We start from the raw sequence: 18728 nt of genomic DNA on the forward strand, positions 1-18728 counted from the left end.
AAAAGGTCAAGGAATTAATGTTAAGAATCTGCAGTGGATAAAACAACAGGTTCTGCTGGAGCAGATAATGCAATAATTGATGAACATAAAAGCAAATAATTGGGTGCATTTAAGGCTAGAACAAACAATGATGAACACAGAGAGAGAGAATATTTTACCATCCAGAATCTGTTTTCTCAATGTGCTGCTGTTATACCAAATCACACAAAGACCTTGTTCAGCTCCAGGGGAGCCCAGCAAGCAACTCTGAGCTGGGCTCTGCTCATCCCCACACCCTTGCTGAGGAGAAGGACAGGATGGGAACAGATCCCCAGGGTCTCCTCCAGCATCACTGCTGTGCCCTCCTGCCTCCCACATCACAGGGCAGCTGCATTTGGAGATTTTCCTACTGAAAAATCTCAGTACGCTCCACTAAAACCTTTACAGCACTCCTCCAGCTTTCTTGTAACATGGTATTGTTCCCCTTCTGCAGATTAAGGGAGTCTAGACCATCTAAATCTCCAGCATCAAAAGTAAGTTCCTCAAATCTATTCCTCAAATCAATTTGCTTTGCTTTCCACCCCTAATAGAGCAAATCTCCCTGGAAAACAGGCAAACACTTCCTGTGCTTGTGTGCCTGCAGCAAATTTCGACCCACAACTGTATCTTACAACACTTGGAAATACCCTGAAAAAAAAACATTTTATGATGGGAAAAAAAATACCATTTTAAGTGGGCAGAGACCACTCAAACCAGTCAAGGACCAAAAGCAGAATCTTACAAATACCTTTCAATTCAGCCCTTAAGTTTATGAGATACTCCTGTGCACACCTGAAAAAGCAGACGAGGCCAAAGCTAAGCAATTTGGGGTATTCTGCTGCCAAAAGAAAGCAAGGAAGCTGATTTTGGGGGACTGGCCATGGCATGGCTGCTGCCCAGTCCCAGCTCTGGGTCCCCACTCATCTCATGATGACCAGCAGTGATCCTGTGCTGCTTTTCCCAGTGGATTTCCAAGGAGGATGTGCACACTTTAGTTAAAAGCAACAGGTTGGAGCAGTGTGGGTGCTCTGCCAGCCTTCATCCTCCATCATCTCCATCATGTGCTCTCTCCCTCCCCACTGGAAAACTCCCCAGCTGTCCAGGGACTGAGGGAGCAGTCAGCAAGTTCATGTTCTGGCTGAAATTAAACAGCAATGAGAGTCCACTTCTGCAAACAGCATGATTTGATAAGAATTAAAAGGCAAAGGAAACTCAGAAGGTTCAAGTTTCAAGTTCTCAGTTTCAAACACAATCTGGAGCAGAGGAACAAGCTCTGTTTCGCCTTTCCTGCAAAAAACCATTTCCCAGCCACGTCAGCTCTCATGGTTTCATTGCTGCTGCAGAAAGGAGTCAGAGCAAAACCTGCAGATAGGCATCAGGACATCATTGTACTCCCTTATTCTCTTTACATCCCACAAATTCACACCAAACAACAACTTCCCCCACCTCCAATAGATGCTGCTTTCTAATTTAACTCCCTACTGAGGGAGAACACACTTTCTATGAGAAAGGTGGTGATGGAAACGTTTGGGATTCTCCCCCAGGTGCCACCCAGCAAAGTGAGACAACAAAGAGGAGATGGCACAGGACAGCAGCAGGAAAGGCTGTGACACATCAGCTCCCTGTCAGATAAACCCAAAGGCTCAGTTCCCAATACAGCCTGTAAAATCTGTGAAATCTTAATTTAGAGGAAGAAGCAGCATGAAAAGACATGAGCCAGAATGACTCTGTAAGGACCAAAAATGATGAGAAATGGATTTATGGATGCCCTCAGAAGACATGCTCCTTCCAAAAAAAAACATTTGCAGAGGCAGCAAGGGATGAGGATGATTCTCCAAGACAAGATAAGCTCAGAGCTGGACCACATGATAGCAGAGCATCACTCAGTCCCTCTTCCTTCTTCAATGATAAGGCTGATCCTCCCCAAAACTCCTGAGTTTCAGCCCACAGAAGATCCAGGATCCCACCACACTCCCCTTCACCTTTCTGTAGGCACTTCTGCTCCTTTCCCACTGTCCAAGTGATCTGAAAGCAAATTCCAGCCTCATATACTTAAAATCTGTGCCTGACCACATATCTGAGAATCAACAGCAAAAGAGCTTTCCCCATTTCTCTGTGCAAACCCAGCCCTGCCCACTGCAGCTCTCCCACCAAGCAAGTGTCAGAAATCCTCCTGACAAAAGCCCATTTCTCACTAATTGCTCTGTGCAAAAACATTTCTCTGCTGCAGCTCCTCTCCTGCACTCCAAGGCAGAGAGGGCTTTGCAGTTCAGCAATTTTCAGACACAGACACATCACTTTATCAAGCCCAGCTGAAAACCAGAAACCTGACCCCAAAAGCCACCCACACTGAGTCTGGGTGGGAAACAGCAGCCAGAATCACCTGTGGCCAGCTCTGTCCCCATCCCAGAGCTCCTTGCAGGGATCTGAGCAAGGAGAGCACTAACAAGATTAGGGAGTCAGTAATTTATCAGATTATGGAAGCTAGAGCTGGGCTGAGGGGGATAGGATACCCCTGGGGGCCAGTGTCACGCTCAATCATGGCCAATAGCACTGCAAAGCTGCTCTGCAGGGATGGATTTTCCTCCTGGAGAGCCTCTGCTGCCTCAGCTCCCCTCACATCTCAACCCATTCCCAACATTCAACCTCAGCCTCCTGCTCTGGAGACCCTCACCATCACATCCCCAAGCCTCCAATTACCATTGGGTGTAGAAGGAAAACCTCAGGAAGAGATTTTCTTCACCTTTGCAACTCCTGCAAACTGGCTACAGAAAATGCTTCAAAGCTTTCAAAGGCATTTATTCCATTTCCATATTCTGTGGGATTGCTTCTTTTTCCTTAAAAAAAGCTAAACCCATCCTGCAGACAAACTGACTACACAAAAGGCTTCAAAGCTTTCAAAAGCATTTATTCCATTTCCATATTCTGGTGGGACTGCTTCTTTTTCCTTTAAAAAAAGCTAAACCCATCCCACCTCCTGCTACCACAGGACACATTTCCAAACACCAAAATAATCAAGCTGGAGGTGCCACAAAATCCATCTCAATACCCAAAAACATCCCCCATAAAGGCTCAAGTAAAACAACAGAGAAATGAAAAACAGGAATAGATTGCAAAGCAACAAGAAGCAACCCCCTGAGCCTTCAGCATCCCCAGGGTGAGGATGCAGACTGAAAAATGTGACTGATTCCCTGGGGTTTTCTGTGTAGCTGCTGCCCTGTGTTATGAGCACAGGGTTCTGCAGATGCTGTGTCAGGAGCAGAGCACTGATCTCACGCTTTGCTGGCATGAGAAATCCTCAGGATTGAATTTTAACAAGCTGGAGGCCAAAGTTTTGCTCTGCATCGTGCTAGTACTCACTGCCTGGTGTACAGTGAGGTACCTGAAGCACAGAGAGGAGAAGGCCCCACCCAAGGAAAGGTGTTTGCAGCCCAAGGCTGGGCCAGGAGCTCCTGCTCAAGGCTGTAAAGCCTCTTTTGGCATCTCAGAGAATTCCATGTTCAGCCCCAGGGACAGAGAACACCAAGTCCACTGATTTATCTGGAGGAAAAAGAATAAGTAATGAGAGGACAGACTGTCCTCTTGGATGACACCCAGCCCCACCAGTGAATATCTGAGAGTGCCTGAACACAACCCACAGAATCATATCTAATCCTCCCCAACTTAAGACTGAGACTTATTTCTATGTCCCTCTGCCCACCTGCAAATCTAACACCATTTTCATGGTTATATTTCAAACTGGTGAGTCAAAAGCCCTGGATTAAGTCCTCCTTCAACTTCAGTTTATTTGAGCTTACTCATCCTTAGAAGCTTCATTTTAACTCTCCTGGACAAAGCCTAAAGCAATGAGAATCTAAATATTATGTTAACCATGCCAGATGAGGCTTTTGAATAGGAAAGCTGCAAAAAAGATACTTAAATGAACATCTTCAAAGCCTAAGATACAGCAAGGACCTGGTGTGTTATCAGCAGGCAGTTCCCTGTGTCCAAAGCAGCCATGGGAACATTGCTAAGCACAGATTTATTTCCCAGAACAAGCAATTGTTTTAGAGCATGAAACAAGTTGCTCCCTGAACTACGCAGGACAAAGGGAAACAAAGTAGGAAATTATTAGAAAGAGTAATAGTACAGCAAGACCTTGATCTGCTGATAAGCATGGTACAAAAATGCTCCCAATGCCCAACTGGGCAGCAGCATCCAAATTCCTCAGGCTTCTTTACAGTATCAGCTCTCCAGCTCTGGAAGAACAAATAGCAGGGAAGATTTCTGAAGAGATGAAAATGGTACATTTTCAACAGCCAGAGATGATTACTCACAAAATAGCAACAGCACAGAGGTAACTGATTGCCTCCCGGGCAAAAGTCAAAGTCCTTGTATTGTAGCTATGAAAGGATACTGAGATCAAGGAGAAAAAGAAAAAACTATTTTAGGCTGTCATGAGCAGAAAGGTCCTCCTAGCCCCTTGGCATCTCCACATCCCAAGATACAACTGGAATCTTTCTTATGCTGCACGTGCTGAGATAGCAGCACAGCAAGGAGCAACTCTGTTTATTGCAGGAGCAGGGTGCAGCTCCTGCCCCAGCCCCAGCTGGATTTTGGCAGCATCCATGGCAAACACCACCAATCCTCAGCACCACAGGCCAGGAGACAGAGATCAGTGTGCCAGCACTGCTCTGAAATCAGGAATGAGATAAACCAAACGCTGAGTGAGGTGTTATTAACAACACTCAGCCATTGATTGCGTGTTACATCTTCAAGCACTTTACCAACATTAATTAATTAAGGTGTTTTCCATTTAATGTGGGAAGGAGACTAAAGCAAAAACACGAAGCTGAACGGACCAAACACCTGATGCAGCATGGCAAGGCATCCCCAGACTTCACTTTTCCACACAGATATTGCTCTAAACCAAACTGCTGAAAATACAGGTGAATTTATAGGTTGGATATCAGGAAAAAGTTTTTTACAGAAAGGTGAGAAAGTTCTGGAATGGCTGCCCAGGGAGGTGGTGGAGTCACCATCAAAACAAAGCCTGGATGTGGCACTGGGTGCCAGGGTTGAGTCGAGGTGTTGGGGCTGGGTTGGACTCAGTGGTCTTGAAGGTCTCTTCCAAGCTGGTGATTCTGAGAATGTGGGGGAATTCTGTGAATTTGGGGAATTTCCAGGAACCAGGGAGGTGGTGGAGGCACCATCCCTGGATGTGGCACTGGGTGCCAGGGTTTAGTTGAGATGTTTGGGCTGGGTTGGAATCTTGAAGATCTCTTCCAACCTGGTGATTCTGTAGGTTCTGAAGCCAAAAGCCCAGAGGTGCTGCCAGCATGGACAGGGTCCCAGCTCAGCATGGACCCTCCACAATGCTCTGCTGCATCCCCTCTCTCATTACCAGCATCCCACCCAGAGCACTGGGCACATTTCTGCTCACAATCAATTCAAGCAGTACAAATGCAAGCAGGGATTCCAACACGAGGTGCTGACACACAGCTGCAGAGATGTTACCAGTGCTGCCTGTAATTGCTGTGCTAAAAGCTGGGGACATGAAGTATTGATTTCCACCCTGATCTGCATCCAAGTTTAGACAGAGGCTGCAGCCAAAATACTTCTCCCAGCTAACTCACTGGTTAAAGGAGATTGTCAGGGCTGAGAGGTTTGAATGATTAACACTCAGGCTAAGGACTGTAACAATGGACAAGTTCCATTCTTGCCTACCCACGCACACCCACCATCCTGCTCCCCCTCTTCGCGGAATTCTTTCAGTTTTGATTAAAATTACGGAAAAGAGGCCCTCAAAACATACCTTGCCATGGCAAAAACAGCACATTGTAGCAGAAAAAAAGTCTCAGAGTGCACAAAAGGGGCAGAGTTATTACCTCCAGCTGTCTCAAGCTGCACCATAATTACACAAATAACACATCTGACATCCTCAGTATTAATTACTGACTGAGCATGGCACAGAGACACACATTCACCTCCTTCCATACAGCTTGGGACTGACCTGGAGCAGCTGCCTGCAGCACTGAGATCGTGAGCTCCTGCCCACCACACAGAAGGAATTCTCCCCTGTCAGGGTGCCCAGAGAGGCTGTGGCTGCCCCATGACCCCAGGAAATGTCCACAGCCAGGTTGGATGGGGACTGGAGCACCCTGGGATGGTGGAAGATGCCCCTGCAAGTGGCAGGGGGTTGGGACTGGATGATCTTCCAAGTCTCTTCCAAGCCAAACCATTCTGGGACTCTATAAGCAAAGGGACCTGATGATTCCAACCCAGACTTTTTCCTCCTGGACCAAAGCAGATCCCAGCACTCACCCACCAGCACACCCCAAATCTGCACTTGCAGGCTGCCACCCTATTCCCCATCCTCCTGCCTGCCTTTAATGCATTTGCATAAATCAAACAGCTTGGCAGCCCTCCTACTTAGGAGACACACAACAGCAGAGCTATTCAGAGATTCTTGTTTTCACCCCATCCTTCTGAACATCGTCTCAAAATCCTTGAGGAAAAGCATATGGCTCACTATAGATATCTTGGGCCTGTCTACACAAACACAGAGTGATGTAGGAGAGCATTTATGGCAGCATATAAACAATAGTACCAAACTTAGGGAGGAAACACAAAGCAGAGTGAATCTCCTCGGTGGGTTTTGCAGAGATCAAGTACTCTCCCCCTTTTCCTCCCTAAGCATGACAGACAAAACACTCTTTAGATGCGATTTTACACTGAACTGATTGACTTCTGTTACAACACCAGTGGCACAGGGCTGGATACATCACAGTGTTAATAACAGCTTATTAAATTCATGGGGAAAGACAAAGACTCATTCACAGCCACGAGGCCACGGAGTCACACCTTGCTGTGGCAGCGTCCTTTCTCCTCACTCCGAGTCATCAGCGTGCCGAGCCAAATTTCTCAGCTTAGAGAGGGGGAAGATGGAGCAAACCCTCCAGCAGCTCCAGCTGCAGGTACCACTCTCCCACCCAGCTCCTCCAGGGCCACTCTTCCCCCTCTCCCTGTCACAGGGACCCCACAGCTCCAAAGCAGGTGTAATCAGAGTTATAAGCAGAAACACGCAGGCTTTGGGGAACTGAGCACATTTCTTTGGCACCTTTACAGGGCACCAACTGTTTTCCAGCATGCTGATAGTAAAGGAACACAAAGAGGAGGTTTTTTCATCACTCAACAGATTAGAAAACCTCTGAGGAAAACAAAAAGAGCCCTAACCTCAGAGAACACACCCCCCTGTCCCCTGCCAGGACTCGCTGCAGAAACGTGCATCCCCCCAGAAGTGTCCTGGGGAGGAAACGAAAGCAAACACTGAACACACACACAGAAATCTGTGAGCACGAGCAGCTGAAGGGCTTTACCTGCTCCCCTGGCTGCAAGCCTGCATTTCCACATGCATGCCCTGTACATCGTGTCACCATCTGCATTCCTGATGCCCCTGCTCCGCAGGGGAGGATGGAGGCTGGCATCTCCTTCTGCCCTTTCAGCAGATTTTCATAAAAGCAAAAGAGCCTCAGTAGCCTGGCTGTGGTGTATGGCAGAGGGTGGCTGAGATTATCCCAATCTCTGCACAGCATTTCAGAAAATCCCTGGCCACACAGGTAACTTCACTTCCTACATCCCCGCAGCCACCGGGAATCTCAGCTGGGTGAGTGGAATTCACACCCCACACCCCCACTACCAAAACAGTGAAACACAAGCTGGATGGAATAAAACCACTAATTAATCCCTCTAAATCAGTTTGCCACGAACGACAACACACCGGCAACGCAATCCAATCAGTTCCAGCCATGGCAGGGGGGGTTGAAACAAGATGATCTTTATGATCCTTTACAACCCAAAGTGTTCTATGATTCTGTAATTCCATGATTACATCCTGCCGGCAGCAGCTATGCCCCGCCAAACGCTATGCTAGCCTTAAAGAGCTTCACCAAAACGCAACTGTTATTTAAAATAGCGCCGAACCACCCTACCAAGGGATACAGTAAATAAGTAACGAGTAAATAACAGCTACTGACGTTTTTATCACACAGGTGTAAATTCAGTTATCGGGAAAGGGGAGGGCTCGCACTATTTTTGCTCTGACATCAAGGCTGCTCGGGGTAAACTGTCATGCAAGCCTGTAATTATTGGGGAAATTTAAACCTTAAAACACAAAAGCATTCAAATAAAAACGTATCAGCGATGGCAACACACTCTGATTAACAGGAAACTGAATTTCAGCCTGGCGAGAGCACCACGAGTACTACAGGAGCGATTCAGGCTCAGTTCCTTAAGCACCACGCAAAGTCTCTTCCCGCTCCCCCTGCACCCCGCTTTATGGGGACAACTTTGCAGGGATGCGGGGGGCACGGGGGTGTGTGCCTGGCACAGGGGGGGTGTGCCTGGCACAGGGGCTGTCCGAGCCTGCCCCAGCCGCGCTGGGGGTGCCGGGGCTCGGGGTGGGCTCCATGGGCGGACCGAGCCCCGGGCCGGTTCGAGCCCGCAGCCCGGTTCAAGCTCGAAGCCGGTCCGAGATCCGCAGCCGGTCCGAACCCCGGGCCAGTCCAAGCCCCGGGGCCGGGGCTGGGGCTCCGTGCGGGGCCGGATCGCGGATCGCGGCGGTAACATGGCTGCTTTCCTACCGAATTACGAAACCGGCTGAGGGCGCGGGATTACCGGGGAGAGCCGGCCGGGGGGAACCTCGGGGCGGGGTGCGGCGAAGGGATGGGAACAGAGGGGGCGGCGATGGTGGCAGAGGATGCGGGGGGCTGTGAGCATTTGGGGCGGGGGTCCCTCCTCATGCCGGGGCTGCAGGAACCCAGCGCGGCAGGGACGGACCCTGCTCCGAACCCGCAACGGGACGCGCCGGGCACCCCCAAAAATAAACAATGGACAATAACAGCGAGCGGAGGCGGCGGCCCGGAGTGTCCCCCCGTGGCTGCCCGCAGCCCCCTCGCCCCCTGCCCGCGGCGGGACCCACCTTGAGCGCCGTGCGGGCCGTGCTCCATGGCCGGGTCGCTGCTGCCCAGCTCGGCCAGGCGCCGGCCGGTGGCCGCCAGCTCGGCGCGCAGCGCCGTCACCTCCTGGCCCGCCGCCTGCAGCGCCCCGTCGATGCGCAGCGCCAGCTGCTTGTTGTCGTCCATCATGTGCAGGATTTTGGCCTGGGGGGAGGGAGGAAGAGGAGGAGAGAGAGAGAGAGAGAGAGAGGTGAGAGAGGGAGCGGCGGGGGGGCGGGCAGGGGGGGCTGTGCTGGGCTGGGCAGGGGGGCAGGGGCGGCTGGAGGGGAGCAGCGAGAGGGGAGTGGGAGGGGCGAGGGGGCGGTGCCAGGGGAGGGGGCTGGGAGGGTGCGAGGGGGGCTCGGCCGGGGGGACAAAGGGGAGGGGGCTCCGTGCCGGGGGAGGGGGATCCCAGAGGGGAAGGGGAGAGGGATCTGTGCAAGGGGGTGCAGAGGGAGGGGGCTTTGCGAAGGGGGACAAAGGAAGGGGAGCGCAAAGGGGAGAGGGGCTCTGTGAGGGGATGTGCAGGGGAAAGTAGGGGGGCTGTGCAGAGGGGGTACAAGGGAAACAGGCTGTGCGGGGGGTGCGGGTACCCCCTACCTGTTGCCCCCCCGGCAGCCCCGGCAGGGCCGGGGCGGTGGCAGCTCGGCCGAGGGCATCGCGGCGGGAGCGCGGCTGCGGCGGGCGGGTCCCTCCCGTGAGGAGCGGGGGGAGCCTGCGGGACCGGGAGCGAGACCCCCCCGCAGCCCCGGGGGTTCAGGGGTGCTGGGGGATGCGGCAGTGCCCGCCGGGAGCTCACAATGGCACCGGGGGAGAACCGCGCTGCTGGCTGCGCTCAGGGCTCACCCCCCCTGCCCGGCAGCTATTGCAGCAGGTGGAGGGAAACGGCTCCAAAAATCGCCCTGGAAGGATTTTGGGGCGGGGGGAAAAGAGGGACCTGAGCGCTGTCAGCACTGCAGTAATGCTAGTGCAGGAGCTCTGACAGTGGCGGTTCACGTGGCACGAACCCAGGGTGAAAAATCGAGAATTATTGGTATCATCCATTCGCTGGCGACTGCTAGAGGGAGCGCGGATGTTTCCCTGTGCCTTAGCCATCCCTCAGAGGGATCCTCTTGTGTGTTTGCCAGGGCTGCAGCAAGCCTGCAGAGCTGCCACCCTGCCCCTGGCAGCCCTGCAGATGGCTTCATCCTCACTGAAGTGAAATTGTAGAATCGCAGTGATTTATGTTGGAAAAGACCTTAAAGATTGTCTCATTCCAACACCTTCCACCACACCAAGCCCCATGGACAGGGATGCTTTGGAGACCGTGGTCCACGTGGCTGTACCTCCCCACTCCATCCCTGCATCCCAAATGTGCAGGCAGCTGTGCTGGGAGTTGTCACCTGAGCCACCTGTACCTGGAAAAGTTCACAAATGGGTTTAGGAGCTGGGCAGGAGCCCCCATGGCAGTGGGGTGGGAGGCTCACAGGAGCAGGAGTGGTGTGGGATGCACAGGAAGGAGCCAGGATGCTGAGCATGGACTCTTGTTAGGGGGAAGCCAGAGAAAATCATGACCTGTGAGCAAAGCCCCGCACAATTTGCTAAACCATCTGACATTTGCCTAAATTCAGGCTTTTGGCTGAACGAGCTGAGAATTTGGGGCAGTTCTTTGAACTTCAGGGTGTCCTTGTGCAGCACTGGCACTGCAGAGCCCTGATTCAAAATGCAGTAAAAAGGATAGAAAAGGCTCCTGTTCCTGAGAGCTGCAGGGATGGCTCCAGGAGAGGCTGGACCTGAGGAAAAGCAGGAGCATCCCACACACCCAGGGACTGAGGGATGGGGCTCTGCAGGAGCTCTCTGCTGTGCAGAGTCCCCAGGCAGCTTTTGGGGACAGAAATGGGTAAATAGCTGTGTCAGTCTGCTGAAAAACACCAACAAGAGCAGCCTGGATCCCCCAGAACCTCAGGTCTGATCTGGATGCTGGGTACAACCAGCTCTCCAAGAGTCAAAAGGAATGAGTCCTTGCCAAGTGGCATCCAGTCCTTACATCCATCTGGATCAACCCATCTGGGTGTTGTAAACCAGAGAAAATTTAGCATTTATGCCATGAAGTGGTACAGTGGCTTTTGCAAGGGACAGTTATTTCTGGCAGAGTTTCCAGCAGTGTCTGCAGCCCAAGCTGGGTGCTGGAGCAGGGCACTCAGAGTATCAGTGGAAAGGTCTGTTTGCCTTAATGAATCCCCAGAGGGCCAGCAAACAACCCAAAAGGAGAATTAATGCAATTTTTGAAATTCCTTCTCCATCATCTCTACAGCCATCCCTGAGTGAGATAAAGTTCTGCAAGTCTATAAAGCAACTGAATTCTAATCAAGATAAATGCCCAGTTTCATACTTAATTTGCATGAGCATGTGCTGCAAAGTGTGTTTGCAAATGGGAGAATTATGTATGTAACCAGATAACCTGAATGTGCAATCCCAGTACTGGATATGCAAAATTTCCTCATTGCACTTGAATAAAAGTAAAGCTTCAGCAAAAAGGAACTTGGCTTTAAAGTACCAGCACGGTTTTTTTTTATTATAAAAAAATCAGGTTAAAGCTGATTTGAACCTTCCAAGAACCCATTTAGCTGCTAAGGCAAATTCCAAATGATGTTTCTTACTCAATCTAACTTTAATAATAGACTGCTTGAGTTGCTGCACTGTCAGAGCTGGAATTTTTTAAATTTACTGACAAAGAGAATTTCTACATTAGCACGTGGTTATTTAAAAAATGTGTCCTAAAGTTTGGCTGGGGCCTCATGGGTAAGTTAAAAACCTCACTCTAAAAACTTTCCTAACTACTTTGAAGCCTTCCTGAAATCCCCTGAAGAGATCTTGGGAGTTTTTCTCCCCTTTCCCATGCCTCCTCCTGTCCTTCCTGGGGAACAGCTGGATCCATTAAAATTGATTTTGGTCTCTCAGAGCAGAATTTGATTTCTCTGAGCTTCCTCCTGGCAGGAGCACAGAGTGTCCCAGCAATATCAGCCAGAGCAAAGGCACAAGGATGGGAAATTCCCAACCCAGCTGGGTTGTGCCAGCTCCCAGTCAGAAGGCCAAGCCTTTGCTGGAAACCTCAAAATTAGGATGAAATGAAACTTTAGGAAATTAATTGTGCCTCCATCCCTTACTCCTTTTAGTTTTAAATTAAGAAAAAAATTGAAATGAAAAGCTAATTAATGACACAAAATTAGAAACATGTTATTTCCCAAAATTGCTTTGATGATGTTTTTTTAATATTATTTTTTTAATTCCAGCTTTTAGCAGGAAGTTGACAGCTCTGCAAGGAGTCTGTGTCCCAGAGGGATGGGAGTCCCTGGCCATGCAGATGAGGCATGAAGAGATTGGGAATATTTCCTAAGGACACAAGGGAAACCTCAGTCAATGCCAGTGAGTCACAAATCTTCATTCAACCTTGCTACACTCAGCATCTGCTCAGGTGCTGCAAGGGGAGCCTTGAAAAGCAGGAGAACACCCTCAGTTTTGGGCAATGTGTTCTGGCAGTGCCATCACATCCAGGCAGGCCATTCCTCGAGTGTGTAAATGGAATAAACAGGGATAGAGGAAGATTTGAGAGTTCCACCCCTCATCTTTGCTCTTGTTACAACCTTAGGAGTGCAGTAAAGGGAATATGAGAAGATTTAGAAGATGAAAAAGGGTTGAGAAGCACATGAGTACCATTCAGGCCTTCCAAACCCTTTAATTTGCTATTCAGATTACCACTTTTTATAGTTTAATATGTACAATATGCAAAGGAACCAGTTTAACTAAATGGGAAAAGCCTTCTGTGTTAAGGTTGAACGTAATCTAATAGGGCCCTTTGACTTGATTCAATTAAATCCTTCTTTTTCCAATTAAATAATCATCCAGAATTTAATAAAAATGAATTTCCATGTGTCATCCTGCAGAATGATGACCTCTGTGATGGGGAAGGCTTATGTAAATTCTGCTGATCGCTTTTTATCTGCCTCTGCCTCACTTCCTCCAAAAAAAATTGCCTTCTGTCTGTATATTTACATTAATTTCTCATCTGCTCCATGTATCTCTGTTTGCAGGAACAATTCCCAGCTGAAGGAGCTGTGAGTATCACCAGCTTCCTTCAGTACATCCTCAAAAATGGACCCTCAATGATGGGAAAAGATCTCCAAAGTGGGATTTTTGCTCTGTGCCTCAGGTTTGTTGTGCCCTGGCATGCTGTAGGGCCAGCTTCCAATTGGCCCTTTCCAAATATCACCAGAGGCATCTCTGTGGCTGTTTATCACCAAGAAAATCCAGAGCAAGAGAGCAGCAACTTCAGCAGCAATCCCCAGGAAAAGCACATTCCAGTCTCTTCCAGCACATCTTCACTAAATAATTCCTATCAAAGCTACAGCAGTTGTTAATGTCTAGTAATTTATTTTTTCCCCTCTGCAAAGGTGTATTTATAAATGCATTTTACACCCCTCTCACTTATAAAATACAGAGCACCAACTCTTTCCTTCCTCAGCTTCCTCAGCAGCATCTTTATGCAAACCTCGCTGATGTGGTACTGATGTAATAACTTACTAGTTATTAAAACTAATAAGTTATTAAAACGTATAACTAAGTGATGGTTACTAACTTATAAGTTATTAAAACTGAATTAAACAGAGCTAAGGATGGACAGGATTAAATTTTCAGTGAATATTCAGTTTATCTCTTGCCACATTTCCCCATCTCTCTCTCTGTGAGGGTAAAATGGTCTTGGCGACCTTCCTGTGCTGCACATCCCTGGGGACCATGAAAACAAACCCATTAATGTTTATAAAGTGTCTCAGACTGGGGGAATTACATCACTGTGGCGAGATACAAGCTTAATGGATCAAAACAAACCCCAGCTCCAAACCCCCCAGCTTAGACACATCTCAGTTACCCAGCACAAACCTCAAGGAATCCCACTGAGAAGGGATAATTGAGAGAAAAATGTGATCCCAGAGATTTTTCTGCAGTAAACCCATTTTATGTTAATAGAAAGCAGATTTCTAGAGCCCTTTGCAAAGCAATGACTTCCACAGCATATTTCACAGCTGAGCACATCCATGGCACCAGCTTTGGACACGGGGCTATTAAACCCAACATTTGTTTAATGAATTACAGCAGTCCATGGATCTGGGTGTGCTCAGCCTGTGTTTAAATGTTTATTGTCAGCAGCCAGCTCTGCCTGAGCAGGTATCAGCCTCAGTGATGAACTCTCTCTGCAATGGACACAAAACTTTGAACATTTTTTGGGTTCTGCTTTCTTATCCAAGACAGATTACCCAGGAGGTTCAGGGTCTCTGCTAAACATAAAACTTTTTGGGTTCAGTGCCAGTTTGGGGTGTTTTCTCCTTGCTGGTGAACTGAGGTGTATCTCCCACCAGCCTGGGCTTGGTCCCTGTGACTGAAGGGTGGATTAAGCCATTAAAACTCACACATTCAAGCAAGGCTGATGTGCAGCCATCTCCAAGATGACCCCTCTCTCACCTCACCAATCAATCTATAAACCTTGACAAAAAATTAACTCTGGTTCACCCTCCTATTTTATCACGTTCTCCACTGCAAACTATGTGTGAAGTGCTCCCTTTCATGGCAGATACAGACAGTGGTGATGATGTGCTGTGATCACTTTGATTTCCTGCAAAATGCCTCTGATTTACGGTGGTCTCCACTGCAGAAATCCCCACCCAGGAGCAGCTTTAGAGTCCTTTGGGCTGGAAGAGACCCTAAAAACCATCTCATCCCACCTCTGCCATGGTCAGGGACACTTTCCTGGGATACCAGGTTGCTCCAAGCCCTGTCCAACCTGGCCTTGGACACTTCCAGGGACCCGGGGCAGCCACAGCTTCTCTGTGCCCGGGCCTCACCACCTTCACAATTAAGAATTTCTTCCTCATCTCCAGTGTAACCCTGCCCTCTGCCAGTGGGAACCCATTCCCCTTTGTCCTGTCATTCAGGTGAAGTTTGAATGAAATGTCATTTCCCCTCCTTTCCCCATCACAAATTAGGGAGCAAAGATGTGGTTGGGCTTTTTCAGAACTGCCAGGGTGATTTGGGAGATCAGGTCCTGCTGATTCCCCAAGAAGATGAGGATGGGGACTCTGTGGAGAATTATCATTGCAGCCCCAATTTACCTCCTGTTCTGTGATGAGCATCGTGTGGAAACTCCCATGAATAGTGAGAATGTGAAGCGCTCAGCAGGATAATGCGTGCTGTGAAAAAAACCCTGTGATCAATCAGCAGACAAATATATACTTAAACGAGGTGTTAGTGGCAGAGATGCAGGAAAGGTGATTATGGGTTTGTCTCCGTGTTTCCCTCAGCAACAATGCTGACACGCCGGGGTGGGTCACCCTACCCTGCCATTAATGGAGCATCAGCACTCATCTGACAGCTCCTTTGTCCTGGGAACTCAATTCCCATGAAGATTTGACATTAGCAGAGGCACGGGGAAACTCAGAGCCTTTGCATTTTCATGACCCTCCAACTGCTTTAGCCTGATGGATTACAGGTAAAAATCACTGTCCTAATTTGGGCAGGAGGCAGAAATAAATATTTGTACTGATCAGTGGAAGAGCAGCCCTTTGCTCCTTTCCCAGAAAGCAAAACTGGGAACAGGGGCCACGGGGCAGGGAAGGATCAGCTGGAGCATCATGTCACATTCACATTTTCTGAAAAATCCCTTCGCCCAGGACTTTTCCCCTGGGAAGCTGAGAAGCCTCAGAGAAAAAGGAAACCAATAATATCTCATTTGCTTCTCCTCTGTTTTGCTCATGTGGAATGTGTTGTTTACCCACAGGTGATTGTTTCATTGGGTTTCTGTGAGTTGTTTTCACTCTTTGGTCAATCAGGGCCAAGCTGTGTCAGGACTCTGGAAAGAGTCACAAGTTTTCATTATTATCTTTTTAGCCTTCTGTAAATATCCTTTCTGTATTCTTTAGTATAGTACAGTTTAGTATTCTTTAATATAATATAGATCATAAAATAATAAAATAGCCTTCTGAGAACATGGAGTCAGATCCATCATTCCTTCCATTGTTGGGGCATCCCACAAATACAATAGCATCAGAGAAAATGTGATTTTTTTATTGCAATATTTGTCAAGTAACTGAAAGACAAGACCTCAAGGGTGGCTCAGCTCTCTAAAATAATCCTAAACTTAATTCAGAAATGGAGAAATTCAGATTGTAGCATAGAGGGGTTTTAACGTGCACAGCACCCTGTCCCCCATTGGCACCCAGCAGGCAGGCAGCACTTGAGCATCCACAAAATTCCCACGGGAGTTTCAGGGACAAAACAGCCCAGTACAGACAAAAGTGGAACTTAATTTAGTCCTTCCCTTTTCTTTCAGGTGAAATAACACACTTTCTGCTCCAAGTGCCATCACCCTCCCTTGCTCTGTCAGTGTCACCAAGCCTGGGTCACACCTGGTTTGGGGACAGGTCTCTTTCACAATATTTTCACAAGAATGTGCTGGGAGTGTGGAACAATAAAAATAGCCTTGCCCTCCCCCTGCCTCCCCTCCATTTTCCCTGGTTTTATCCAAAATGCTGCCAGCAGGGCGGACTAATCCTGTATTGGATCCAAACCTGTAATTACATTCCCCACTAACCTGTGAAAGACCTAAAAATACACCTAGGTAAGGTTTCAGCATTGAGAAGGCAGCTGAAAAATTGGCATTATGTTTCTAGATCTACATGTTACTTTAATTGCAGTCATGTTTTAAGGTGTCAGTATGGATCCCTTGATTCTGTGAATTTGGGCCTTGGAGTGTCCTGATGTGCATTTCTTTAAGGGTTTGTACCACAGGCTGGCTACCCTGAGAAAAATGGGACTTTTTCAGGAGTGAGAGAAATCCCCCTACAGCAGATAATTCACAAGTGTTTGTTTTCTTGGGTTGGGCAGGAGGATACTGCAGGTGTCATTGAGAGATGGGAAAACTGAGGAGCAGCGGGGCTGGAGCAGGGTGTGACCAAGGTCCAGTGGTCACCTGCAATCATGAAACAGAGCAAGGCTTTCCACTTAAATCAGGAGCAGTTCCTTCATCCCACCATGACTGACCCCAAAGGATCACCCAGCAATTCCTTCATCCCACCATGACTGACCCTAAAGGAACACTCAGCAATTCCTTCATCTCACCACGATTTACCCCAAAGAAACACCCAGCAATTCCTTCATCTCACCAAGATTCACCCCAAAGGAACACCCAGCCAGGGAAGGGCAGGGAACAGGTGTCTTCTAATAAAGTCTGTTTAACTTTGACATAGATTGCTTCTAAAAAAACCCCATCAAACCACACCAAATACATGTGATAAAGTATCTCGGTACAAAATCAATTCCAAGGTGATTATCAGACTCTGAAAAATTTGGGCTCAAAGTCAGTTCGTGGCAGGGATCAAATTGAGCTGCTGTCAACTCATTTGGGCATTTTACTTTGCTTCTGATATCTGACAGTTAAAATAATCTCAGATAGTTCCCATTACTGCTGCATTTTCTGCTTTTTTTGCCCCAGGGAAGGGCCCTGCAGAGCCAGGCTCCATCCCAGCCACCTCCCAGCCTGCAGCACCACTCCCCAAACGTGGCTGGGGGGAATCCAGGCTGCCACAGCTCCCTGATCTCTTCCTCCACTTTGGGGAATAATGGTGGATAGAAAAATGGTAAAGTGATGAGCTGTGAGCTGCCACAGGCAGACCCAGGTGCCTGCAGCTGCTGCTGGGAGCAATCTGTGCCCCCAGAGGGCTGCACTGGTCACCAGCTGCAGTGCCAGGAGCAGCTCAGGCTCTCCCAGAGAAGGCTTGGAGCATTATCTTCTGCTAATGCAGGTGAGGCTCATTAATATTATTTATATTAATAGCTTTTCATGAAAGTGGGGAAGTTTTCTCCAGGGAACAGGGAGATGCCCTCAAATGATTGCTTGGTGGAGCAAGAGGCAGCCAGGGGAAAGCTGATTTTCTTATCATAGAATCAGAGTGGTTTGGACTGGAGGGACCTTAAAGTCCTTTAAAGGGATCTTAAAGCTTATTTGCCATGTCAGGGACACCTTCCACTGTCCCAGGGTGCTCTAAATCCCATCTAACCTGGCCTTGGGCACTTCCAGGGATCCAGGGGCAGCCACAGCTGTGCCAGGGCCTGCCCACCCCAGAGGGATCACTCTGAGAGATCTCAGACAAAGCCAGATATGAAATTCCCCCCTCACCCTCCCCTAAAGGTTAAATTAATAATAGTTTTTTTTAAAGCACAGCTGGATGGATTCCTTAGAAAAATCTAAGGATGCAGGGAGGCTCCAGTGGATGCAGGAGGTTCTGTGGGTGCCAGCATCTCCATCACCCCAAAATCTTCAGGACAAGAAGCTGCCAGGGTTGTTGACACAGGGATTTTAAGAAGATGATGGATATAAAACCCACCAAAGACAATTAAACCAAGCAGGACAAGTGCCAACTCTTGTGTTTGCTCACTGTCAGGAGGTTTTATGGGCACAGAGATATATCTGCAAAGCCATTCAAGTGCATTTAATTTTTCCAATACCCACTTACTGCAGCCTGTATGAGGATAATGTGTTTATCCTATGAGGTTCCTGACTTCATTCTGCAGCACTTGACTCCAGGGTGGGTTTTGTATTATTAACTTCCTTCCAGCACACATAGAAAACAAAACCTGTTCCCATTGAACGCCCTGGGATGAAGTTTTGTTGGGTGTTAAGTTTAAGTGCAGTTTGTCACAGTGCTG

The 18728-nt window shown here is 48.5% G+C and overlaps 1 protein-coding gene and 1 long non-coding RNA gene across 3 annotated transcripts in view; one reads left to right on the plus strand and one right to left on the minus strand.

The window, feature by feature from the left end:
• The window catches only part of KAZN (kazrin, periplakin interacting protein), a 217968-nt gene that overhangs the window by 85246 nt on the left and 113994 nt on the right, over window positions 1-18728 (minus strand). Inside the window, exons 1-2 of one of the 2 annotated variants that reach the window (XM_074558706.1) lie at window positions 9594-9908; window positions 8978-9158 (exon numbers count right to left, since the gene is read on the minus strand). In XM_074558706.1, coding sequence (XP_074414807.1) covers window positions 8978-9143 — 166 coding nt within the window. In that variant the 5' untranslated portion in view covers window positions 9144-9158; window positions 9594-9908. Of the gene's footprint in view, window positions 1-8977; window positions 9159-9593; window positions 9909-18728 lie in introns of those variants that run through there. The other variant, XM_074558704.1, reaches the window with a different exon arrangement.
• On the plus strand, window positions 9064-17270 carry LOC141731811 (uncharacterized). The gene is made up of 3 exons (XR_012583746.1): window positions 9064-9204; window positions 12266-12398; window positions 13064-17270. It is a non-coding gene; the product is annotated as an uncharacterized LOC141731811 (long non-coding RNA).

The sequence above is a fragment of the Zonotrichia albicollis genome, chromosome 25, assembly GCF_047830755.1.
Source record: "Zonotrichia albicollis isolate bZonAlb1 chromosome 25, bZonAlb1.hap1, whole genome shotgun sequence".
Taxonomy (NCBI): Eukaryota; Metazoa; Chordata; class Aves; order Passeriformes; family Passerellidae; genus Zonotrichia; species Zonotrichia albicollis.